We start from the raw sequence: 27,697 nt of genomic DNA, 5'->3' as shown, positions 1-27,697 counted from the left end.
TTTTATAGAAGACTTACAATACTGAATGTTTTTAAGTTAACTTGAAATCTGAAATCAGTATAGGGTCCATTTGCTTAACAATGTATAAAAACCCATGAACCCTGGCAACTTGTCAGGTAAATACTGTATCTGGTTAGCAGACTAAACAGAGACAAAGCATGGACTTCAACTCTTGCATGTGGCACTCCATTCCGTTTAACTGTTAGCTCAGTATCTACCATAGGACAGCCTAGGCCATGGTCTGTTCCCACTGGCAGCATGGATAAGGTAATCCTAGTTTTAGGAGATAGGGAAAGAAGGAAAGAGATGAATAGGTAGAATATAAGAGATGGGAAGAGTAATTAGTTGTATAGATATCAGACATGATGGACCAGTTATGCAGCAGCTGTCAGTTTAATAGCATAGACATACCCCAGTAAGAACATGGGCACAATATGTCTTAAACATAATATTATAATTAAAAAAAACCAAAAATAATTCAGGGAAATACTTGGTGAAAAAAGGGAAAACATTTTTATGCTTCTATAAAACTTTTTGTAAAGAAATCTATCTTAGAAACATCCAGTTTATGGTGATTAAATAAAACAAAAGATGTTTAATTATGAAACTATTAATAAAATCATAAACAGAAACAGAGAGAAGATGACAAGTACACAAAAGTATTAAGATTTTTTTCTTATTAAATTTGCAAAATGAGTAAAGAGAATACCATAAACCAACCTGGATTAGTGTGGCAGCTTCATGCTTCTGTCTCAAAGCTTCTACAAACTGATGATTCTCTGTTTTGGTGCAGTCAGTTTTCCTTCTGGCATGGTACTGCCGCCAAAGGGACTGTATCACTGATGCTGCCCTATTTAGCCTCGTAGAGAAATAAATACCTTTATGAATGACATAGCCTCACAAGTACAACTGGATTATCATAGCTGCCAAACTACAACCATAAAACATAGAACTATGCATTGAGACAAATGGAAGGCTCTGCCATTAAACAGTTAAGAAATTACAATCCAGATGTAACATATCTATTCAGAAACACTGGAGGATATCACATCACATAACTAAAGAACTGGCTGGATGGCCGAGACCATAGAGTCGTGGTGAATTGACTTAAATCCAGTTGGCGGCTGGTCACAAGTGGGGTTCCCCTGGGCTCGGTTCTGGGGCCGGTCTTGTTCAATATCTTTATAGATGATCTGGATGAGGGGATCGAGTGCTCCCTCAGTAAGTTTGCAGACAACACCGAGCTGGGTGGGAGTGTTGATCTGCTGGAGGGTAGGAGGGCTCTGCAGAGGGATCTGGACAGGCTGGATCGATGGGCCAAGGTCAACTGTATGAGGTTTAATAAGGCCAAGTGCCAGGTCCTGCACTGCGGTCACAACAACCCCATGCAATGCTACAGGCTTGGGGAGGAGTGGCTGGAGAGCTGCCCGGCAAAAAGGGACCTGGGGGTGCTGGTTGACAGCCGGCTGCACATGAGCCGGCAGTGTGCCCAGGTGGCCAAGAAGGCCAACAGCATGCTGGCCTGTATCAGCAATAGTGTGGCCAGCAGGAGTAGGGAGGTGATTGTGCCCCTGTACTCGGCACCGGTGAGGCCACACCTTGAATCCTGTGTTCAGTCTGGGGCCTTCTTTGTGTCCAAAGAAGGGCAATGAAGCTGGTGAGGGGTCTGGAGCACAAGTCTTATGAGGAGCAGCTGAGGGAACTGGGGTTGTTTAGTCTGGAGAAGAGAGAGCTGAGGCTCTCTACAATAACCTGAAAGGGGGTTGTGGTGAGGGGGGTGTTGGTCTCTTCTCCCAAGTAACTAGCAATAGGACTAGAGGAAATGGCCTCAAGTTGTGCCAGGGGAGGTTTAGACTGGATATTAGGAAACATTTCTTTATGGAGAAAGTGGTCAAGCATTGGAAGAGGCTGCCGAGGGAGGTGGTGGAGTCACCATCACTGGAAGTGTTCAAAGAACTTGTAGACGTGGCACTTCAGGATATGGTTTATTGGGCTTAGTGGTGTTGGATTGGTGGTTGGACTTGATGATCTTAAAAGTCTTTTCCAACCTTAATCTTTCTGTGATTCTGTGAACTGTGGAAATCCAGTTATCCAAGAGGACTAATCTCTGCTGGGCTCTGTTTCCTGTATATAGGAAGAGTCTCCTCAAAGGAAGGAGCAGAAGTGGTTTAACAATGACTGAATAAACTATTGGAGGGGCCCACTTATCTCCACTGACCACATTAAAAAAGAAAACCACTAAAGAGAGATAAATCCTGAAAACTGCATGAGACAAATATCTCCAACAGAGCAGACATGAAAAACTGAGAAAGTGCAATTTCATCTTTTGCCTACTTTTACCCTTCAATTTAACACTACTGACCACTAGTTATATGCGTACATTTTCTAATTTGCTCATTGTTCAACAAGTAATGATGGTAGACTATTTATATTTGTTCAGTGATTGGGGTTTCTAAATATACGTTCAATTAATTTATACTGATGAAGAAAAAGTTTAATGGCAGCTCTACATTATGGCTTCTGTGTGATTCTGTGACTTTTCTATCTTGGAATCCTTTTCTCCACAAAATTCTCATTTCAATTGGACAGTGGGTTTAAGTAAAGACATCTAAATTTCCCCCAATCTTTACGTATTTTCTTTCCTTTTGCAGTACATCTATTTAAATAAAGGAGTACTTTTCAGTAAAAAAAGTAAAAACTTCAGAGGTTAAGCCAGATTTTTTTTTTTTCTAAAATGTGTTTATTACATTTACTCACCCCAAAACATGGTTTATTTATAACCTTTGCATCTATAAAAAGCAGTAGCTGAGTTAAACAAATAATCAAAAAAACCCCCTCTAATGGTTTGTATTCTGCATTGAAGAGAATTGTCCAACAACAGACTTACAGACTGCATTTTAAACATTAACTAAAAGCTCTAAATGAACTGTTTCAAAAAGATTTTTCTGAAGCATTTATCTTCCATAATAGGCTACTGTACTCTTACTTTCAGCTTCCTGAGAGGCAATGATGAATTCTATGGTCTTCCTGAATAATAAGTTTCATGACAAATTATTAGTGTCTTAAGTACCTACTGAGCACTAGTGCCTGTTTACCATAATTCTAAACAGCATGAAGAAGCACGCCTTCCTTGCTCTTCATAGCGTTCTCAAGACACGTATTTTTGAAACAGAATTCTTAGGAAATCATAACTGAATTTTTGTACTTTTCGGGCAAAAATTTCAGCTTCTGTTTTCCTTGGCTGTACGTCCAGAATCATACAAACCAGCAGCAAATGCATTCCAAAGAGGTAATAAACCAGTCTGTTTCATGTGGGAGAATATCTGGGGGCACAGAACAAGTTGAACTGGCCCCTCACCCCTGCCTCTACTTTTAAGAAGCAGGTTGAGGCATGTTGGAGGAGTACCAAGGGCAGGGCAGGCTGTTAGCTCTTCAGTCATCACAACAGCAGGAGACTGGCCTAAGGTCACGGGAGCAGGATGGTAGATTTAAGCAACTGTTCCCTCTTACCTTCTAAACGATACTGACTGTAAACAATACACATAAGAATCTTGAATGTCTAATGAATAGTATAGCAAAAAAGCCTTACATTAATTTTAGTTTAAACTGCCCCCAAATTCCTGCAAAACATCCAGCATTTTCACCCCTAACATTGTATGTGTCATTGAATTGGTGTCATAAATTTATTGCAAAAAAGAAGGAAAAGGGAGATTAAGAGAAAGTTTTAAAATTCTTACCATACAGCACTTTAAAACTATTTTAAGTACATATGTATCTATATTCTATCAACTGACAGAATACCACAAATTATTGTTAATATGGAAGTCTACTGTGCACCACCTTGATACTGAGTTATTGCGAAAATACTAAAAATATTGTCTAAATACAAGTTCTGCGCCTCTGTTTTAAACAAGAAATCCTCACTCCTGTTGCCTCTCTGTATAATCTAGTTGAAAGCAATCTGACATGTCTCTTACCTTTCTGTTTCATTCTCAAAATGCTGAAGATCTGTTCCCATACTACTTGCTACTACCATCGACTGTTGCAATGTGAGCTGGACTGACATGTTAGTGTTGCCTTTGCTCTCCCCATTGTGATTAATACAAGATTCAGTGCTCTTCTGCTTCACAGTCTGATCTTCTTTATTTTCCTTCTTGTGCACAGGTATGGAGGAGTTAATGAATGTGGCCTGAATATGGCCAGTAGTAATCCATCTTTCAAAAGGATCCAACAAGACCTGTTTATTTTCTGTCGCACCCATGATAAAGAGGTTATTTTCCTGTAGGCAGCCAGTGGATGTTTGCTTTAAATGATTTTGCAGTGCTTCTGGTCCATCTCTGCCAGTAATGTTTAGTTCACTGTACTCATGTGCATATCGATGTTTAATACTAAGTTTCATCAACTGATTAAAATACCAGCATTGTCCCTGTGCAGAATCAATAGAAGAGGCAATTCTGAAAAAAGACAAAAGTGTTTTTACATGTGTTTCAGACCGTAAGAATGCTTTTTAAAAAATATATTGCCTCTATTATTTTCTAAATTACCTTGTATTTTCACGTATCCTTACAAGTTTCCATATTCTTATAGTGAATAGTAATTACTCTGATTAAAAACTAGTGTCAGTATTTATAAATCTTAATTGCATTTTTCTTTTTTTGGCAGTATTTAAAATATACTCATATATACTAGATCTCTTATTTTACTCTGACTTTTTTTTTTAAAAGGTTTCAGTCTCTTTGAAATAGGCACTAGGGCATGCATTTCACTATTAATTTTCTGTGTGGTTAGAGGCATATGAAGCTGAAAATTTTAGAGGATTGGATGCAATTTTGTTATAAATCCTGTAATAGCCTTAATAATCCAATTTTATCAGGAAACTATGATAACTAATATAAAAATTACAGTAATTTAAAAATTTAGATTAGAACTAAATTAAAATTTTGATTAGAACTACAGCAACAAAATTCATTAGATTCAAGCCAACAAACCACATTGCCTAGAGAGAATTTAGGAAAACAGAAACTTTTAAGTATAGATATTTTTATCAAAATAAGGGAAGGTGCTAGACTGAAGCAACATTAATCTACAAAGTCTGGCTCTCATTAGTTCTTTGTGTTGAGCCACCTAAATGATGAGGATGAGTAAGAGCAAATATGAACTATTTGTTACAGATCCAGAAGGCTGGCTGTATTTGGACCACGTTTGTCCATTGTATGAGGTAACAGGTACTTCTGGAATCACAAGAACATTTTCCTTTGATCACATAGATGCAGAGATCTGTAATCTGGCACTATTTTGAGAAGGGGCACAAAGTCAATTCTAGGTCAGCAATCCAAGTGAAAAAGTAGAAATAAGATTAATTCTCTTGGGAGTCTGGAAAATCAGGTCCTAAGATTGCAGGATAACAGAACTTTCCTGCTTGTTCATCATTCTTGAAAGGTGAGGCATTTATAAGGTTTTATTGTGAAAAGACTCTTTGCCTATATAATTATTTCCTCTAGTGAAGTTCAGCTAAGAACTTTAGATTTTTAAGAACATACAGAATCAGATCTTATAAAACAGATTCCAACTCTTCCTCTGCTAGTGCAACTTCAGTGCTATTGGACAAAATATGAATGGCTAAATTGGGAGCCAAATCCACGCAGCCTAATTTACACAACTCGCTGTGCATTAGCTGTACATTTGATTGTCCATTACACAACATTACTCCTACTCCTGTTAATTCTACCTATATGACAATTGCTAAAAAGATTTAAACCAATCCATATATTTGCTTAAGGATCTAACAAATTCTAGCTGTCTCCTACTACACAGTAAGAACAGTAAATTCTTCAACAGGAAATACTTACAGCATGAGTTAAATACATTAGTTAAATACTTTAAACTAGTTAAAGTATTTAAGAAGATAAATTTGGTACAAGATCATTACCAAAGTTCTACAAAACATACTATGGTAAGAAGACACACACACACACACAAAAAAAAAGAGAGAGAAAAAAAAGAAAAAAAATAATTCCCATCTTTTTTTTTTTCCCTTTGTTTTATTTAGGTTTTGTTTGAGGATTAAAATATTGCAGAAAATCCCCAAATGTTTTACATACTGGGCAAAATAAACTTCTGTGTAAAAAATATATCCTGAGTATACTTGTTCATTCTCAGAAAACAGAAACAAGGCAAAAAACCCCACCATAACAGTGAACAGTGTAGGATACTTGTGCATCCTCTCCTTTGACAGGTGCAGGGGCATCTCGAGCAGCCATTTCACCCTTCCAGTGGCTATGAATATGGCAAGCAGAAATGGGAGGGGAGGTTGAAAGCAACTGAAAATTCAGGCGGGACTAACTGTGTGGTCACCAGGTATCATGTGTTACTTTTTTTCACAGAAGCTGCTTTTGGGCAGCTTTTCCAAGCAGTGGTTGCAAAATACAGCTTTGTTGCTGTGGACATGCACCTTATCTCTCAGCTGACACATCCCCTGGCAATCCACAACTACATTCTGATTTTGTGGGGTTTTTAGGCTTCCCTCTGTGTATCACTGGCTTTTCTTTTAGGCACTCAGATCAGCCTAAGTTTCAAGAAACTACAAAGGAAGCTGTAGTGACATCTCAAAGAATTATGAGCAATGAAATTGCTTGGTGACTGTTTTTGGGGTTCTCCTGCAAAGGTGAAGCTCCAAAGCACAGATCTACAAAGTATTATGATGGGACCTGAGTGCTAGGTGTTGTTCAACTTGGCAATTCCCTTAGGTGAACAAGGATTTCAGACAGCTCTGGACTAAAAAAGAACTATTCAGTAGGCTTGGGGTAAAGCTATCCTATCAATGCACTGCAGCAGTCTCAAAAGGACTGCATTCTTGATACCAGACACGTGCTCCTGAAGACCGCTTATTTAAACCACAGAAAGGAAGCTGCTAGAATGGAGAATATGCAGGATTGATTTACTTCATTAATGGAAAAAAAACACATACGAGGAAAAAGAGAAGACAAAGTGAGAAATATGACAATATTAAAACTTTCGATATCACAATATTTCCTTTCCATTTAATGTAAATTGGTTGTTTCAAGCCTTTCAGACTTTTTTTGGCATTATAGGTCAAGGGGTCTGGTCACACTAACTCTTCTGGAATTGCTTCTTGGTTAAAATACAACCAAAGTTTTAAGCATAAATTAGCATCTAGACAAAACAAGTAATGGGATTATCCTGATTATTATCCAGCACCAGTATCCATACTGCCTGGCTGCTTAGTATGAAATGAAGTGTATATGAATATGGCAGTCTTGCTACAGCAAATTTTTATGGCTTCCAGCTTTGACCAGCACATTCCCTCATGTTCAATGGCTACCTACAGCTTTACTTTGATCTTAACAAGTGAAAGTAATTTATGCTGTATGTAAATTTTAGCATAGCCACAAAGGATGCACTGCTTTTGCAGTGGGAGAAAGGGATAATAAGCCAGAAGAGGAATGGATGGGTCTTTTATAGCAATGTACAAACATGCTAGAGTAGTGGCCCTGACAAAAGACCAAGATATTCCTTTCACAAACAAATCCTAAGAGGAGAAAGCTACCTGTAGTTTTCTTACCAAAAAGATACTTCAGTTTGTGCTAGGATTTTCCAGGGACTTTGAGGAAAGGCAAAAGCATTAGAATCAGATTTTAACCTATTTGGAAATTCAAGTCAGGCATTTATTAATGACTGCTACAACTTCAGTCCTAACATCAATCCACCAAGAGTAGCCATCACTGGCTTCTTGGTAAACTTTGACCAAATCCTGCTCAGTTTCACATGCAGTGTTTGGGGAGGGAAGAGTAGAGGTGGGGAGGAGCACAACCCCACTGACACCACCTAGGAAGTGTAAGGACTCATGCACAGGTTGACTTAACAGATATGGAAAAGGACAAGTTATTCATCCTTAAGGCCATTTCAGTGGAGCTTACACCAGCCAAAATGTTGCACTTAGGAAGTTTAAGGTGGCAGGAGGTCGCTTACAGAGCTGACACATTTTGTATAGCATTTCCTACTGCAATTGCATCTGCAATCACTGCGAGGTTTTTCAAAGAGCATCATTTTTTCAGAATGAGACAGTAAAAACAATATGGAAAAGGCAGCAGAGCAAACCTCTGAGGCAAAAGGGACAGTGGACAAACAAGCCAGTTCTAATCAGCAATGGCAGTTTTCTCCTGGTCATTGCAGCTAAATCATAAAAAATATCCAACCCCTTTGTGTGCTAGTTAAAATTTTGCTTCATGTTATGTTTTTCCCCTTGTGACTCTACTGTGATTTTCATAATTCTGACACATGGAATATCCAAATAGTATACTCCAATTTTAATTGAGCTTTTGTTTGCTATAGTGTGGTAAAACCTAATTTGTCTTTGGGGAAATTTCTATAATCATAATTACTGATGTTCAACTGCAAGTTACAAAAGTCCCTTACAAACACATGAAAGAGGTCACTGTTTATATATTCTCTCCTGCAGTACCATTTATGAAATTCCTGTCATTTTCACTATATTATAGACACAGTACTGATAAAGTTCAAGCTCCACCAGCCAGGCATCTGCATATCTGATGACTGAAAGCAAATTACTGCAGCCAAAGTGTCGTATTATTTATTATATGATTACTCACTACAAGATGTCTAAAGCTTATGTGACAGAAAGCATTTATTAGAATTGAGAAATTTACTTTAAAAATATATTTCATTCTTAAGCATGGCAAGAAGAGTGAAGTTTCAGGCAGAAACAGCACAGCCAATTTAACTGGGCAGCAGTGGTGTATGAAACATGGATTAGGGAAGCAAGCAGTGATTACTGTTGGCAGCTTACACACTTGAGGTCGCACCTACAGGGGCTCATAACTTAGCAAGATGTGAAACAGACAGAATTTTGCTCTATTGTTGGCCTGTTTGTTAGCAACGTAACATTAATTCAGTCAAAGTATTGCAGTATGCACATAGAATAGCTATGCTGTTAAGGCTTGTATACAAAGAAGTCGTTTAGAGTTCCTTTCAACGGTTTTCAAATCATCCAAAAAGTGTACATTTAGTCAAAATAAAACATAGAGGGCTTTTACACACAAGAAATTCATTTTAAGACTAAATTTGATACAAGGTGCTTCAACCATGTCAAAGTTATCAATTTAAAAGATTGTGAACGAATTCTCAAAACCTTCAAAAACCCACAACCCTCCCTCCCTGCCACGCTCAAGCCATACATTCAGGAAAGAAGAGACCTTTATGTAATTTCTTCTTCCTGCTATTGTTCTTCTCAAACATCTGTAAGCTCTTTCAAACAAAGCTTAGAATCATAGAAAAATTCTCAGTTGAAGGAACCTCAGGAGGTCTCTAGTCCAACCTCCTACTTCAAAGCTGGGTTAGCTCAGAGATCAGAATAGGTTGCTCAGAGCTTTATCCAGTCAGGTCCTGAAAGCCCCCAAGAGCAGAGATTGCACAGCCTCTCTGGGCAACCTGTTGCAATTCATCAGCGTCCTAACAGGGAAAAGTTTTTTCCTTATGTCCAGTTGTACTGGGTCCGGTTGGGATGGAGCTAATTCTCATTACAGCTGCCTGTATGATGCTGTGTGACTGAAACTGTATTGATAAAACACTAATGTTTTGCTGAACAGTGCTTGTAAAGAGTCAAGGCCTTTCCCATGCACTCAGCAAGTAGGCTGGGAATGGGCAGGAGGCTGTGAAGGGACACAGCTGACCTGAACTGACCAAAACTATAACCTATGCCATATAACATCATCCTCAGCAATAAATCCTGGAGGCAAGTCGTTGCAAGGTGGCCACTGCTCAGAGAATGGTTGGGCATCAGTCTGCTGGTGGGAGGTGGTGATTGATTGCTTTGCATCACTTAGTTGCTCCCCCCCCCAGCCCTTCTTGCCCTCGTTCCTTCACTTATCAAACTGTCTCTATCTAGTTCTATGGGTTTTTCTTGTTTCTGATCTTCTGATTCTCTCTCCCATCCTGCTGGTGGGGGGGAGTAGTGAGCAGGCAGCTGGTGGGTGCTTAGTTACTGGCTGAGATCAACCCACCACACAAGTCTGAGCCTCAATTCTTTCAGTTTAGGTCCTCGTTGCTCATCTTCCTGTCATGCACCACTGCAAACAGTCTTGTCTCTGTCTTCCTGAGCATGTGCTTGAACACCCTGACCATCTTAGGGGCCATGCACCAAACTTTTTCCAGTTTATCAATGTCTTTTATGTATTGGTGACCCAAAATATGGGGCACATCATTCTAGATTTGAGCTAATAAGGGCTGAAGTAGAAGGAAATAATAACTTCTCTCAACCTACTCGCTATGTTCCTGTAGATACAGCGCAGGATGTTCTTAACTTTGTACCAGGGCACACTGCTGGCTCACATTCAGTTTCTTATCTACCTAGGTCCTTTTTAGCAGAGATTTCTCAGCCGATCACAGTCTGTGTTGTTGCAAGGGGTCACTCCTTCCAAGGCAAAAAACATTGCACTTGTCCTTCCTGAATTCACAATTGGTCTTTCTCTCCAGCTTGCCTAGGTCCTTCTGAGTGGTAGCCCTGCCCTCAGGCACATAAACAGTTTCCTCCAAATTGTTGTCATCTGCAAGTATGTGTGCACTCCATGTCTTGCTCCAGGTCTTTGATAAAGATGCTGGAAGGACAAGTCAGGCTCCAGAAAGTAGGATGAGCCTATAACTATTATTTTTTCTACAAAGGATACTGATGAAACAGGTCCTAAATCTTAGACATAAGAAAATTTCCTCTACCATAAAGGAGGAGGAGTACTTTTTTTGCCTCTCTTTTTCCTTTTAAGAAAAAGAAAGGGAAGAACACTATTTCAAAATGGTAAATATATTAGGAAATATCAGCTTCCCACCTGCAAACCAGAAGCCAAAAATCACAGAAGTGGAGAAGACATATGTTGAAGGTTTAATGGAGAAACGTATCAGTTCAAGGAGCTACCTAGACATTACATCTGTCATAGAAAACTGCACTATATAATTTCTCCCAAAATATTTTCAATCTAATTCTTAATAGAAACCTCTTTTCAAATAAATCTCTTTTGTGACCTATGAAGATTTTATTGCAGCTTAGCAAGAGCAAATAATACATCAATGTAATAAACTGTTAGGTAGTAACAAGACACCATGGATATACAGGCTTACATGTAAATGCTAAACCGCTAGAATCTGAAAAAAATGTGGGTACTTTTCCTGAACCAACGAAGTACACAAGAAGTTCAAACTAAAGCATTGTCAAATGTCACATGCTTCACCTGTTCTGCAATAATGTTCAGTACCTGGCAGGATCAAGGAAACAATCTTTCCAAACATGAGCAGATAGATTGGATACTAAAAGGACTACAAGGATATTGTGAACCTGCTAGGAAATGAAAAGGATCTAAGAAAGAAGACAACATGCAATATTACCAACTGTGAAAACATGAGAAGTTTGCGGTATTTAGATATTGCAAAGTGATGAAAAGATAGCAGGTATAAATGATAAATTACCACTTGCAACATCTAAGCTGAAGTCACTGGACAACTAACCATGGTAATAATGATAAAGGTAGTAAATATGACAAAATCAAAGATGTGTAAACAGAGTCATCTGATCCATGACTTAAAGAGAAAAGACGTCGAATCTTCTGCAATCATTTAGAATGTGAATAATACAGACATGGAAAACAAACGCAGGAAAAAAATAGAGCATATTGCACGAGTAGTCAAACCAGGTTTGATTAAACTAAAGCTGGAAATCAAGTTAATATGATTATTAACTTTCAGGATTTAAGCCATTATTCCTGCACATCACTGTACTATGTTGTGTGTATGAATTCATTCAACTACTACTAACCAAAAGTTTTGAACCACTTGTTTTCCCAAACTTAAACAAACAAAAGTCAAGGCTCACATATTTTAATATCTGTCTGAAATACTCTTTGCACTGAAGTAAACGATTCTAATCTCTTTCTTAACATAATACATTTCCAGGCAAAAAGCTAAGTAAAATTCATAAGACATCAAGAACTACACTAACAATACATAAAAACATATTTCTGAACGCACTTTATATTTACATAAATACGTACCCCAGTTCAGCAGCCTTTTTTTTCAGAAGAACATTTTCTTCAATTTGAACTTGACAGAGCTCCAGGAAAGTTCTTGATTCTGATCCTTTGATTCTTTCAGTTGTGGGTAAAGTATGATAATTTAAGATTTCACCATCAAGAAACTGTAAACTAGGAAGGACCTTACACAAGGAAGGCCTTAGAAAAGAAAAAGTCATAATTAGTTTTATGAAAAAATCCTAATGCTAAAACTCCCGTTTTATTGATACAGTCATATAACAAGACAGAACATGATGATAGTTCCCCAAGTATTTGTATATATTTGTCCTTCATATGTTAACATATTAGCTAAAACTTTATCCTTAATAAACCACAGAACTTAGAAAGATTTCTTAATAATTTGTTGGTATAAAGACCACTGCAAAAATACTGACCCCAGGGAGGCCAATGGCAATATTCTCAATTCACTAGAGAGAGCATATTACCTACTTAAACAATAACAGGAAAAATTAGCACACTGATGCATAGGCACCTGCAATGCATTTCGTTAATAGGCAACACAGCAAACTAAGTCATAGGCTTAAGATATAGCACCGATTTTGACACATTGAAAGGTTTAGATTCAAAAACAGCACAGAATACTAAACATTGCCAGTCATACTCCCTTTACGATTTGCATATACCACATAAAGCAATATGGTATTCAGTATGACTGACAGGAGAAAAATCCACTTTTGAAATATTGGATTTGGGTCAGTGAAAGGGATGACAGTAGAGATGACATCTCCTTGCTATGAAAAAGGCAGCTGGGGGCACTGATGTAAGAAAAAATACGTATGAGAAACTTATCTAAAAAAATAGTATCATCAGTACTCTCTCTTTTAGGTAATTGTGAAATATAATCTAGTACTGCAACCTTCTTTCAAATATTTCTTATACCAGACCAAATTTATTGGAACTTGCAAGACTGCAAAACTATTTAAATCGATACATCAAGACTCAATATTTTCATTAAGTTAGTGTTAAGTAACGCTTAAGAACTCTTAATACTTATTGTAGGCTGTAAGTCCCCTTACTATTAAAAAAGATAATACTGTTTTCAAAATTTTAGAAATCCCTGCCTATTCCCTGTGAAGGTAAAGCGCTATTACTCAGCTCAGACAACACACAGTAAGTTTAAAACCAGAGAAAGTTTCTATGACTGAGTTACAATATGTCAAAATGTAGCTCAATAGAATAGAATATTAGTTTTTTGCAAATATAAAACTTTCTTTCTCCACTGCCCATTAATGTAAGAATAACACTGTCTGAAATACACTTGGAATAAAACAATGGGTTTAGATAGACACTCCCTGAACACATAGAGAGAAATTACCAAGCTGATGTTGAATAGTGATACATTAAAAAAGCACCATATCAAAGTTGATTGATGCTGGAAGTATTGTGTCTTAGAGCTATGGGATCTCAACACTAGTTTTTCCAGCTGGGTTTCTCCTGGTGAAGGGCTGAGTCAATATTTCATTTAGTGAAAACTTCCTGGTGAATATTCTGTCACTTAAGAGGCTCTATTAATCATTACAGCATTGAAACACATTCCCCTAGGAGTGTTCAGACTGATCCCAGGGTTTAATTTTTAAAAAGCAATTTCTTACTACTTCATTTTTGTTGGTGTTATCGCTGGCTGGACATGAAAGTACAAAAACCGATTGGGAAATTTTACAACTAATTCCTTTGTTGGTATCAAGGGGTTATGTAAAGTTCACTGGAACATATTGCCTGAAGTTACGGTCAATGCTGTATTCAACAAATCCATATTTTATAGTATTCCATACTTTAAATCCTTTAGACAAATGAATCTCTTGTCTAATCATAAAAGCTCTATTGGGTCAAGCAATCTAAAGTGTCAGTTCTTATATTTAAATTGGAATTGAGAAAGCTTTTCCCCTCCAGGTTACAAGTGAAATAACAGTTAGTTCTGTAAAATAGTGGGAATTAAAACAGCGCAAATGCGTATTTAAAATATTGTCACAGTCACTGAATTTTATTCACAAAATTACCTGCAGGAACCATGGGAACAAATAAGTCTGTTCATTAAAAAACAAACCAACCAACCAAGAATGTATTTGTACAGCTATCTTTTAAACTACTCAAACATTTCCAACTAAAAGTTTCAAGTATTCTTTTTTTCCACTGGAATACTAATCAGAAATGTGTACAAAAACCTTCTACTGGAAGATACACATGTAGGTGTGGTTTTGTTTTTGTTTTTTTCTCTTAATACAACAGTGTTTTCTCTTAATACATCACATACTCCAAAAGACATATAACCCAAACTTTGCTGTTGTTCTATTAGGCGATCTAATACAGCAAATGTGAACACAGTTTATCTAAACACGTGTAACGTTGCAGTGTAAAGCCCCACCTTTAACAGACTTGAAACTATAGAAGGAACAAGTTTGGTCATTCTTCAAAATTGCAAATCTTAAAAACAAAATCATACTTTTCTAATAAAAAATCTCAGTCACTTTTACATCTAAAATGAAAGTCCAACTGTTATGTCTCATTTCATTTCCTCAGACATTTTATTATGTCAACACTTTCCTACATAAATACTTGATTTCCTTAGCTGAAAGAATTGGTAATGATTTAAAATCTTACTGATTAAATGCTTCTTTGTACATTTAATGGAATTATGGTAAGAGTTCACTAAAAGACACTCTTCCCATTTCAACACATGTATTCTAGAGCATCACCTAAAAACCTAAAATTGCATTTTCAATTTGTCATTCTGCTCTTGAAGGCATGTAGACTAGAAAGTATTAATTCTAAGGAAAATGAAAGAACACTTCACATTAAATTAACAGCACTACTATGCTGTTGCTGAGTAATTTGCTCCAATAGCTTTACGTCTTGATGGCATCGGCCCATGTATGCGGCTTTAGACTACAGAATTCTCAAGAAACCAGGAGACTTCTAAAATACAAAAAACTATACAAAAAAACCTATCCATGTACAATTTTATTCATATGGCTTACAAATACAATCCTATCACAACTACTCATTTCAGGGATTCTGGTGACTGCATCTCATTTCATGTCAAGTTTCCTTTCTACCTTATCCAGTTTTTATATATACACATACAATAATATCTAGGACCAGCTGTTCATTTTTTTTTCAGATTATTATTTCAGTATTACACATCACTGGAGGGCAAAGAACAGCATTATTTTTACATCTGTGTCTCTTTCATAATCGTAAGAGTAACTAATTTCTGGTGTAAAGATAAAGAATTCTCAGAACAAGAAAAAAGTCTAAGCCTCAACTACTAAGAAAAAATCAATCTTTTTTTCTGACTTTTTCTTCTATATTTTTTTCCTTAAAAGATGCTAAGCCAAGGATTCCTTGATACATTTATTATAGACACCACCCTTTCTCTAGCTATATGCAGTGTCAACCTGTCACAGCAGCAAGACCATTAAGCAGTGAATGGATGAAGTGACGGAAGGGAGTAAATAAGAAAAAAAATAAAAGACAGCAAAGCAGAAAGAGAAACAGTCTAAGCAGCTATGTGATAGTCAGAAACTGATGGTTCTGAGAAGGACAAGTAATAGTGTGAGAACATTAATAATCAGAGCAAAAATAATGGTTTTAAACAGTGCAGATCAAAGAGACGGAGAAAAAGTTTGCGTGGATGGTCATGTCTTTGCACAAAAGTTTTAATGAAATGTAAAATAGGGTAATAAAGGTCAGACAAAAGCTCATTCAGAAAGTTAGAGTTACCAAAAGTAGTAAACTTGCCAGTAAAGAGAACAACCAGAATTCATGCTGAAAAAGAAGATATTGTGACCAATGGACAAAGAAGCAGTTACAAATAAACAGCACAAGGAAGGCCTCTATCATCTTTTTGATTTCTGCATTTGCCTAAAGAAATTGTCATAAAGAAAAGTACTCACTTAGGATAAGAGTTAAACAGCACAGAGAGACCACTGTCAAGTTTTACCACAAACTGCTTCTTATTAAGGTTTCAAATGCTAGGTCAAACATCAAGATTTTTGTTTAAACAAAACTACAAACTGTAATTCTTAACAAATAAAATTCAATTATATGATCTTTATTTTCTATTTTCATATAATCCTCCTAATTTGTGGCAGTGTTCATACTTACCTCATTTCTATTATTTAACTAATGCACACACACCAAGTTTTTGGCTAATTTTGATTGATAAACAAGATCTATATACACCCAGTTTTTGGCTGATTTTGATTTTTTGATTTAGCAAATAGATTTATTTTCTTACCTCCAATTCCTTTCTTGGAGAAGAGGATTTCCACTGAGTGACAACTCCTTTAGCCTGTAACAGCCACTTAACCATGTAATAACACCTTTAAGGTCTGTATTGTAGCAGGAAAGAAAGTTAAATATAAATTTGAATGCAGAACCATATTATTTCTCATAAAATCTTACGTGAAACTAAAATATAAAAAAATAATGGAGTACCACAAGCAGTTCTGCTACCTATACAGTATAGTTATAATTAATATCTATCAAATCCATGTTTGGAAAATATGTATTCTCTCTACATGTCTCATAAATAAATGGGAACAATCAAATTCAAATAAGTTTATAATTTAATTAAGAAGTTCTTGTTTGGATGGGGTTTCATGTTTTTTATACAACTCACCTGACAAACAGTTATTTTTGATATCCAGCTTTTCCAAAGACACAAAGGAATTTAAAGGCACAAGCTCAGTCAGTCTAAGAATGAAACAGGAAAGGTATTTTCTTCAATTAAGTAAAACAACAGTTCATAAACAAAGGCATCAGAATCTTTTAAAGTTAAGACAATTTACTTATTTACATAAAAAAATACTCATTTAGCTATCCAAGGTCCTAGAATTAATTACTTAAATTTTAACTTGAAAGCATTTCTTAGCCTTCTCAGTATCTCAGCTTTTAATATTTACTCTTTAATGTTTTATTTTATCTGGTAAATAATTCATTCTATTTTTTGCATTTAGTGCTGAGGATCTGAAGTCTTGTAAAATTTACACAACTCAATTGGCTTCTCTTTAGGCACTGTAACTAGACTAAAACTAACAGAAGGCCCTGATGCTGGAGAAGAAATAAGATCTGCTTTTCCTCTTTCCTCCTCCTTCATTTCTCATTGCTCAAACTTCTTGTCAGTTTGTTTCTCTTCTCCACTCCGCACATTACCTCCTAGATCCTAAAACTAACATAAGTGTTGTCACAGTTGTATTTCTTAACAGGTCAAGGCTGCACTGTCCTGTAATATATTTTTAGTGCTTCCTCTGTCTTACTACTTCTGTAAGACAGGGTCAAAGAGGTGTCTATTACACAGACAGTTATGGAATTGCTCTTCTTGCATATCAGAGCATTTCTTGTGCAATAAAGCAGCGAAGCAGTAGTAAAGCCATGACAAAGTTCTTATCTGTACCATTGAAGAGTAAATGTAAGGAAACTGCACTGACATGCATCTATACAAAGGATTTTTGGACTGTAAGATGTGTATTATCACTACAATTAAAACAGTAGCGTCCAGTGTTAATCAAGTTTCTTTACTTAGAAACTTGCATTGGTGCAACTAAGAATGAATGTTGAATGGTTCAGTCATCTGCCAGGCTATTTCCAAATATTACCTTTCAGATTAAAAAGTTTATTTTATGTTAAATATGAAAGAAGGAGGAAAAATCAAGATGCAAAAAACACCAGTCTTCAACCAAAACTAGAATGTTTATGTGTAAGCACATACTAAATCAACTATGCTTGTTTAAAAAAAAATACATGTTTAGGTAACTTGTTTCATCCCTGTAAGGACAAGGCCTAAGCATAATGAGAGAATGGTAACACCAATGGCAATGTGTGTGGTCACTTGTGACTTCTAATTTTCATGGAAAGCAGTATTGTCTGAGGGTTACAGTGCCTTTGAAAGCTATGATCAGAATTTTTATGGTCAGAAACATGACCATGAAAAGAACCAAAACCCACTTACTCCATAAACTTACAACTGGTCAGAGCCAGAAATGCTTATTTGTTCCTGAAATGCGTGACTATGTTGTATCTGCAGCACAAGCATTGCAACTGAAAGACAGAGATGGATTTAGCTCTGGTACACAAATTCTGGACCAAATGTCGGTTGTAGATTCTTTTTGAAAATTTGACCACATGCACAATATTAAAAAAAAAAAAATAATTTCTATGTTCAGTTGACAAATATTTCTATATGACAGGATAACATTTTAATAGTAAATTCAGAGAAAGAGATATAAAGCCATTTGAGTATGTGTCACTATACTTCCATTTCTTTTTCAAACCATATTGTAAAGTTGTCCTGGTTCTAGTCCTATTTAGTTCTATTACCTCCCTGCCATTTTTCCATGGAATCAAATAAATATTAAGAAGTATTAACTCTAAAAAGCATTATGCCTTATATATAGTTCTGTACATAGTACTACAAATATCAGCATTTTAGGTTCTCATGACCAGTCAACAGTACATAAATATATTTAATATTTGTAAAAAATATCATCATAGATATTAGTGGCTAACAGTATGGCTGCAAAGACTGAAAAGCCATGATTCAGATTATAGATTCACATATTCAGAAACATCCAGTAAAATAAACATCATACTTTGCACAAGGGGCAGAAGATAAATGCAGCACCTTTTAATTATAGTGAGTGAGTTCTCTGAATCTTTATCAGTATATGCTGCGGTGAAGTAGAAATTGTCTGCTGGACTATCCCTGCCTGCTGTTGGCATTATGAGAGTTAAAATATTTCCTCGTCATTCTATATCTTTCCCTTTTCTGACATTCTTTGTTAATTTTTTTCCTAAGAAAATTCAAACCAGAAAGACAAAGGACATTACTGAAAACTTAATACTACTTGACCTTGTCACATTAGCCCTGGGCATAAGAGAGATATAAATTACAAAGAAGACACAAAAGTAAAAGATATTCACAAAAAAGCAAGCTATAGCTTCCTCTTTCTGCTCCCATTTAAGGCTGTAGCAGGACAGGACACAGATAGACACAAAAACTCTATGTCAGAAAACAAGATTTAAGAGACTAGTATAGTTGCAAGTATGCAGAGAAAATAAAGATTGTTTTTCTGAACACTAATAGCAGTTACTGCTCAAGATGGTCCAAATCTTGCACATCTGCTTTTCCCCAGAAAAATTATCATTGACGTTAACAAGAGGTTAGCAGGAAGGGGAGCAAAATAATTAGAAATAAATTTATATTCATCTAGATCATTAGGTAAAGCCCATATATCTATTTCATTCTTTAAAAATGAAAATATTTTAGTTTGCAATATTCACCATATTTACAGGTAGTAATCAAATATAATGTAGGAAATCTGTCAGTTAGCCACTTGTTTCTTGAATGCTCTAGTAGGCAGTACTTCAGCTGTGTTGCCCATGGTGCCACATACTTAAGAGATAAACTTATCACTAGTAAAGAGTTACTGAGAGTGATCAGAAAAATCTAAACTATTAAGGATGGGATGGGGAAAACCACTATACATAAATATAGCTTTTTCATGGCTGACTTATTTCAACATCCAATGACATTTAGATTTATCATGAGGACTCTGGAAAAATGGTCAAATTCTCAAAACATGATGGCTTGCAATGACAGTGAGTTCAACTCTTACATCTGAGAAATTAGCTTAAAAACATAGATACCATATTAAGCAGCGAGAACAATATGTACTAAGAGAGAATTGAGCTGACTTTTTAGCATTTCTATTACAAGCCTTTTAGGAACAATATGCAACTAGTTGCATCTGGTTATCTCAACGAAAAACAAGAGACAGCAAAAAAAGAACTTCGCCATATTAAAACAGGAATTTTAAGAGGGATAGATTTTTCTGTTTGAAGTTGGGGCGGGGGGGGGCGAGGCTACCTAAACAGCAAATTGATTTACTGTCTCAATGTAAAACTTGTAAAAGAAAAAGACATTAACAAGTAAACTACATAATTAAGTGGGATTACATGTAAATATAAATACCACATGAACTTTTAACACATTAAATATCTATTAATTTCAGTCCCAGGGGCAAGGTTTGTGTCTCCTACAACTAAATCTTTATCCATACCAGAAGAAAAAAGAAAAGACAGGACGCCTTTTAGATGTGTGCCTTTTTTAAACTAACTTAACAGTTGCTATAAAATAGAGCACAGATCTTCACAGTGCCAATTCTGCAGTAACCGAGACAAGAGGTTATTCATCATTGCCTTTGGTCAACTGTACATTGACCAGGTATATGCTTTATATGTGAAAGCCATAATAAAACACTTAATAAAAGCAGTAGTGGTGAAATAGCTGCCATTTTTATAGTTGAAGGAGGTTAATCACTATAATTCCTTGTTGCTAGATTGTAGGTTTAAAATAATTTTATGGAGTTTTATCTTTGGCAATTTCCAGTTTATGATACAGACAAAGCATCTCAGGAATAAAGAAAATCCTTTAAATTAGTGTAATAATTTTCTTTTCACAGTACTTCACTTTTAGAAAGAATACAGATTCACAGCATTACCATTATATGAGCTTCCTGCAATCAGTAAAAAGGAAATGGCACTCAGTGCACACTTGAAAAAAAGTCACAAAATTGCACTAGCTGTAGGATAAAAGTAAAGAAACAGCTTTTCTTTCAACAGCTTACTCCATTACATTCACTGTTTCCATAGAACATCGAGTTACTTATGCTATAGCACACACATATGGAGCTGCTTATAAGTGTACATAAAGTGAGTGTAACAGAGCAGGCTACTGAAATGCCAGGAATTTTGAGGCTTTTAATTTATAATTTAAGGGTATCTTGTCCTGTTTGTCATGAAGATTTGAGAAAGCTATAGATACTTACAAGAAAAGAAAGGGAATTGTTTAGGTAGGAGGTGTGTGTTTATTTTCAGCACATCCAGTTTGCAGATGCAAAAATATGTGCTTTCTCCCAGTCCAGCAGAAGAAACTCTGGACCAAACACTGCATCTCAGCTTGGCCACTGGAAAACCAGAACAAGCACTACAATGGACATGAAAAACTGTAACATCATGGGATAGGTGAGTGACATAAAAGACACATTTACATGGTCAGTCAGCACATCCAGCACAACCTGGATCCAGAGGCTGCATTCAGGCTATGCCTGAGACCATGATTTTAAGTTTGTCCTCTCCCTACCAGGCACATGAGGTCTTCAAGCAGTTTTGCAAACTTTTTATTACACACAGCATAGCTACATCTTAATGTTAACAAAAAAACAAACTGAAGGAAGAGGAGGAAACTACAAGAAGATAGAGCCACATTACTGCGTTTTCCACAAAAAGCTGAACAAGACAAGAAGAAAAGCAAAGAACATGAATTAAATCAATACATGTGACTCAAGAATCTAATACTTAAATAATGCTTTTTTTAAATCACAGGCAGGAAGCACTTTCTCCAAAATCCAGAATAATTAACACAAGAACAAAAACTCCTAAAAGCCCAGCAACTCAAAGATTAGATTCTGTAAATATAGCTAGATTTTATATTTACATCCAAGAGTTTATATGCTTACTACTTCATTAGAGATGATATGAAACAATCTGGAAAGTTATACAAAAATTTAGGTTGTATATGCTCAAATAATATTAATTTTCCTTGAAGGACATTCTTTATAATAACAGGACTCTTACAGATCTTTTCTCCCACAGGTTCCCAGCTACAGTTGACTCTGCTGAACTAAATGCCGCATAGGATGGGATTCATCTGTTCAAATGTAGACACCTATATATAAGCTGGTCAGTTTGACTCTCTTAATAGTCAGTGAAGATGAACAAGCACTTGTAGTGTATGATTAGTCTCAAAGCAAACGGCTAAAAATGGCAGATGAATCACACTCTAAAAGCATCCTCTCTTCACTACCATGAGAGCAAATTGATTAGTTCAGAGTGTATGTTTTGTATATTGTGTGTAAGAGAGTATATTCTATTTGTTTAGCCGAGAACAATCTTGCTCAGAGTGAAATGGTCACAGTGTAGAAAATAATTTATTTATACTAATTTAAAATTCATTTTACTACTAACACACTGTAAATTATAATAATTGTTCCTTATTTTTTAGCAGAATCTAAATTGAGAAGAAGGTGGGGAAATAAAAATTTTGACTCCTGAATATCTGGTCATTTTAACGCTACAGATGTACAGACTATCTCAGAAAATGAACAGAAAGCTAATTACAGTGTACGTGAGTGTATAATCTAGTTTTATGCTGCTTGTCTTGATCATTCTTTTTTATTTTATACCTTTCCAAGTCAAACACAAGAGTGAAAAATTTAAGCAAATATGCTTGTTTTGGAGGGCATTAACATACGTATGTAAAATGAAAACCAACATTCTCATTTGTCCTTTTTAACTGCAGTAGTTGCACTTTACATAGCCTTCAAAGTCTGTTTTGAATAAGATAGCTGTGAACTATGAAGTTTGACAGACATACTCTAGAAACAATTGCTAAAGAAAGGAAAAAAAAGAAACACCATGGTTTTAATAATGCCACAACGCTCAAAAATTATTGTCATATAACATCCAATAGAAAAGAATTACTTTTCATACTTAATGCTCTTTCAAATTTTCTCAGCTAGAGCTAGACAATGTCATTCTCTGAAAATATGTGGTTGACAAGTAATATCTCTGAAAGATAGTGATATTTTAACCATATTGAGAACTATACTTTTCAGATAAGTGTTACGTTAGTAAATTCCTCTATATCAGTTTTGTAAGTGGAAGAATGTTTCTTGCTTACCTATTTTGAGACAGCAAAAGAATCTGCAATAGAGGCAGCCAATACAAAGAAAGCATTCTCACAGCAGAAATGCTATTGTCATCCAAATGTAGTTCTCTTAGGAGAACATGATTTTCTAGTCTTGGAAGCTAAAGAGAAAAGAGGTGGTTATTTAAAATTAATATAAATTAGGGAAACAATAATGGAATGCTTACCAGATGCTTTTCATAAATCATTACTACATACAAGTAAAAAACACATTTTAGATACATGTACCATTTCCTTATTATGTATGTACCAGTTGTCACACATAATTTCTACCTATCAGGTGCTAAGTATTTTTTAATGTCTTCTACCTAGTCCGAATAGTCAATATAAATAAAAAAAAAAGACCCCAAAAGCCACAGCCTTACTATTTTATTCATGCAATTATTTGTTCCTTATTGACAATCGTTTTCCTCTCTCAGATTCATAAGAGAATCATTGTCAGTGAATATGGCTAAGTGTACAGTTAGCAAACTACTTTCCTATTTTAAATGTTGCAGCACAAACTTCAACTTTGCAGGATCAGCATATATCAAATCAGCTTGAACTATTACTTATACATAGTGATAATAATATTTTTTTACGTTTTAAACAGAGAATCAGCATCATATAATACAAACTGAAGACTAGATGCTATAAACAAAGGAGGGAAATATAATTACTGAGGGGCCAATTTTCCAAGGATTTAGGAGCAAGAAAATACTTAACTGCTAGCCATTTGTATCTTTGAAAAATCTCCCTCTAACAGCGGAAAAAAAAAAGCCTACCTAAAAGCATGAAACATCCTACAGCAAACAAAGAGCACATGATCAGCATTCTGTAAAATATAACTTTTAACAAAGATATATGCACAATAGCCACTGAATTCAAAGGTTTTACCTCCTGGAGGTTATTGCCTTGCAACTTCAGAATTTGAAGTAGGCCACAATTCTCAATGCCTTCAACTTCTGTGAGATGATTAAAAGAGCAGTCTAGGTGAATGAGAGTAGGTGCCTCACAAAGACCTTTTATGCTGATTAACTGATTATGGTCCACAATCAATTGCTGAAGACTTTTCAATGACTCCAGACCACCTGAAAATTAAAGATTTTAGCTGAATTAACCCATAATTAAATGAAAACCTATTGATTTTCAAGTACTAATATAAATATATTGAAAGTTCACAGTTTTCTTGTAACAATTAATATTAGCCCTGTATAAGGTTTAAAAATAATTACTGTATTTTGACCCTATCAAATATAAAATGAGTACAGTTCACAAATTTCTGAGCCTGTTAACCAAGCAATAATAACAGTTCATAACCCCTTTAGCACCTCTGTTGGAATAGAACATTTTTAGTGATAAACTAAGCTTTACTATGCTTTAAGCACTTTATAACTGCCACTCAGAACCTATGGGCTCTGTGAAATGCTAACAGCCCTCTTAACATCACCCCTCAGAATGGAAACAGTATTTATGTTTAAAAGTTTAAAAAAACCTTAAAAAAATGAAATAATGAAAATTGTTATCAGCAAGGTGAGAGCAAATTGTGTTACAACTTAAGCCAGCACTACCCCTATTAATTAAGTGCATATTGTTTAAGGAATTATGTTATAAAATATTTTTAATGTAGAAATTTATAAAGAAAATTTAGTGTCTTCAACAGCCATTACACTCTCAACAAACTTACTCCTGCCAGCTAGTGTAAAGAGCAAGAATGTGTGTGGATTCTACCCCAAAAAGATGCAAAGGAAAAGGTTCTTGTCCACATCTGTTTCTTTCACAGAATTTTTCCCAAATCATGCTCTTACAATGGCAAAAATCACACTGTCTTTCCACGGTCTTATACATTCTAGATGTTCTGCAATGGCACTGATGCGTGTGACTTGCTACAGGCCCAACCAGTTTTTCTGCACCTCTCTGATAAAACTCCTTTGAAGGGACGCCCTTTACAAAACATATCTAAAATAAGGAATTTTTGAATTTACTTTTCTTTCATGTGTTCTTCACAGGATTATTTGAGGTAATACTTTGTCTGATCTTTATCCCACACAAAACTTCCCAAGTTCCCAAAAATAAGTTGGGCAAGCTTTACAGAGGTGAATGTCTTTGTGATTGTCCTTTGAGAATAAACTGGATTATGAGACCAGAGACCAGGATTATTGAGAATACAGAAGAGGAGTTAAAAAAGAAAATGAACAATAAGTAGAAAACAGGAGTAAAAAATTAAATTCCAAAACTAGCAGTACATTTAAAAAAACACAATCAAATATAGGTCTTCAAATCATAGTAATTTAAAAATGGAAAGCACCTAGTGGAAATAACATAATCGCCTGATATTAAAGAGATAACATCCTAAATCTAAAACAAATGGCCCATACTGTAACTTCAAAACTGTGCTTGAGGAAATAAATATACAAACCTTTAATTATTCTGAAAGAATTTCAAACAAGCCCATGACATACTATCCTGACTGCAAGATCCTGCTCTTTATTTTCTTTTATGCTTGTATAAAAATAAAAAAGGAACCAGCACCATCTAGTGGTCTCAAAACAATTTCGTTTCAGGTGGTGTTAAAATTAACAGCTCTCACAAGACTTCCTTACAAGAGCAGTCCTTAAATATCCACTTCTAAGTTATCAGCCTAGCATTACTGGAAGCTTTAAAAGCAATGAATTGGTCTGGAGTGGGATGGAGAGGAGAGACTGCACACAAAGTAAGAAAAGGCAAGGACTTAATACAGGATCTGGAAGTTTCCTATTCTGCATGTGGCACAAAGCACCCTTTTTTACATCTCTTTCTCCTCATCTGTCTTGTTTAATTAGACCAAACGTCATTCGGAACACACATACCAAGGCTACATACAATGGGATCACAATCTGTTCTGGAACTATCAAATGCAGTCCAACAGAAACATACACAAGAGAGAATAATGTAATACAAACAGATGGTATTTTAATGTTTCTTCTGTACCCACACAAATTAAAAATAAGCATGAAAGTCTTCTGCACATTTCCAGAAGATATTGTCTGTTTTACATATGATGGAACCAACAACAGCTATAGCACTATATGGGAAAATGCATGCCATCAAAAAACATACGGTTTCAGCAAGATTTGTGGAGGACCTTTATATAAGTAGCTCTTAGCAATATGCAAAGTGCAGCTGGAGTCTGTTAGCTAGGGACTCTATCTTAGCTACCAATGCAGTTCTGAAGTAACTTCTATGTGTGACAAAGATGAATTATAAGAGAGCAGTGAAAGTCAACAGTGAACATGAAGATGAAAAAAACCACATAAACCCTGCCCCCTCCCAAACTAAAAGATGTCTGATAAAGAAAACTGTATGTGCCTTCTTAAAAAAGAGTAGGTCCAAACAAGCATTTACCACTATCCACAGTTATGCATTGCTAGTCTTAGCACTGCCAGGATTTTAGCCAAAACACTAAGGCAATATAGACACCCTACAAAAGTGTATTCTATGACTCAAGTCAAAATGCTACTTTTTGTGTAATTGCATTTATCCATGTTCATACTGTTTCAGCCTCCTTTTTTCAACAGTGGAAACCATTTTTGTATATAAATGATTTAGGTGAATGTGTTTCATCTATCAGCTTAATAGCAGCAGGAAAATAAAGTACATCCACATACTATGAAGAAAATTAAAAGTCTAAATAAAGACAAATCAAATCAAACTAAAAATCTCCTTATCTCCTTTCCATTTCCAGCTCTGCAGTCTTTCCAAGTAACATCTTTAGATTTAGCACAGACTAGGAATACAACTAGAAAGTCACCTTTTCATGTTTCATGTTTCAATTTACACAAAACTAATTACTTCATCACATAATTTTTTTTCTTGACCATAAGATTTTACTTCAATGGACAAATTTCTGAAGATTGATCTCTGTTAAGACTACAGTACTGAAGTTATATAATCACCCGTTTTTTGGTGGCCTTATCAAATGTCACAGTATGTCATGCATCAAAATGCAAGTCCCTAGATTATAGGTAGGCTGTTTAGTTCTGTTCTATCTGCTGTGCTGCCTTCTTGAAAGAAGTTTGCTACTTTCAAGCCCTGAGAATTCCCTTTCAAGTAATGATCTCACAATTTACTACTAGCTTTTCTCAACTGTTAATGTTGCTTTTGAGGGACCACTAATGGTCTTCCCTCTGTACATCACTCTAAAACCAAAAACCTGGCTTCTCCACTTACATACAGCAAAGCTCTTGGTTATTTTCACGGCACTACACTTTCCTGACCTTTGTCAGTAGAAAAGGCTCTGGATCCTGATTACATCTATACCACATCTACATGGCAGAAGTCTCACAATGCAGTATTTTTGGCTTGCCAGAAGCTGAGACACAGTATCTATCCCTTAGGCACTTCACAGTCCAAGTCCAGTACAAGCAGAGGTGCAAACACATGTTCATTACATGACAGATTCCTGGCTAGCCAACAGAAAACATGTCTCTCCTGGCAGAAAGATGCATCTGTTGAGTGGTCCAGGTGCATGTAAATTCTCACTGGTTGACTGCATGCTAAATGTACACCTGTTGCCTGCCAATTGTTGGACTTAACAAATATAACAAACTGCCTTTGTAAATAGGGGTTGGCACACATGCTGTGCCTAAATGATTTACACAATTTTACCTTAGACTCATTTCTTTTTCCAGCTTTGGGGCAACACACAGCAATGAAGAGCCAGAGTGGGAGGGAAATATAGAATAATAGTTTGGAGCCAGAATGGGTAGCATTTTAGTAGAAGGAGAGGCCATGGTCCAGTGTTAGTATGGTTCATAGACTCAGATAATATGATTTCTATATAGCAACCTACTGTGTC

General features: G+C 35.8%; 1 protein-coding gene across 1 annotated transcript in view; it reads right to left on the bottom strand.

Moving 5' to 3' along the window:
• LRRIQ1 (leucine rich repeats and IQ motif containing 1) overlaps positions 1-27,697 on the bottom strand; it is a gene marked incomplete at both ends in the record, with an annotated part of 111,745 nt that overhangs the window by 72,120 nt on the left and 11,928 nt on the right. The window contains 7 exons of the mRNA XM_081998320.1: positions 721-859; positions 3,978-4,454; positions 12,075-12,251; positions 16,351-16,444; positions 16,735-16,808; positions 22,855-22,982; positions 23,758-23,951. Of these exons, the coding sequence (XP_081854446.1) occupies positions 721-859; positions 3,978-4,454; positions 12,075-12,251; positions 16,351-16,444; positions 16,735-16,808; positions 22,855-22,982; positions 23,758-23,951 (1,283 nt within the window). The remainder of the gene's footprint in view (positions 1-720; positions 860-3,977; positions 4,455-12,074; positions 12,252-16,350; positions 16,445-16,734; positions 16,809-22,854; positions 22,983-23,757; positions 23,952-27,697) is intronic.

The sequence above is a fragment of the Phaethon aethereus genome, assembly GCF_964289735.1.
Source record: "Phaethon aethereus genome assembly, chromosome: 1".
In the NCBI taxonomy this organism is placed as follows: Eukaryota; Metazoa; Chordata; class Aves; order Phaethontiformes; family Phaethontidae; genus Phaethon; species Phaethon aethereus.
This window is presented reverse-complemented; position numbering and strand designations above follow the sequence as displayed.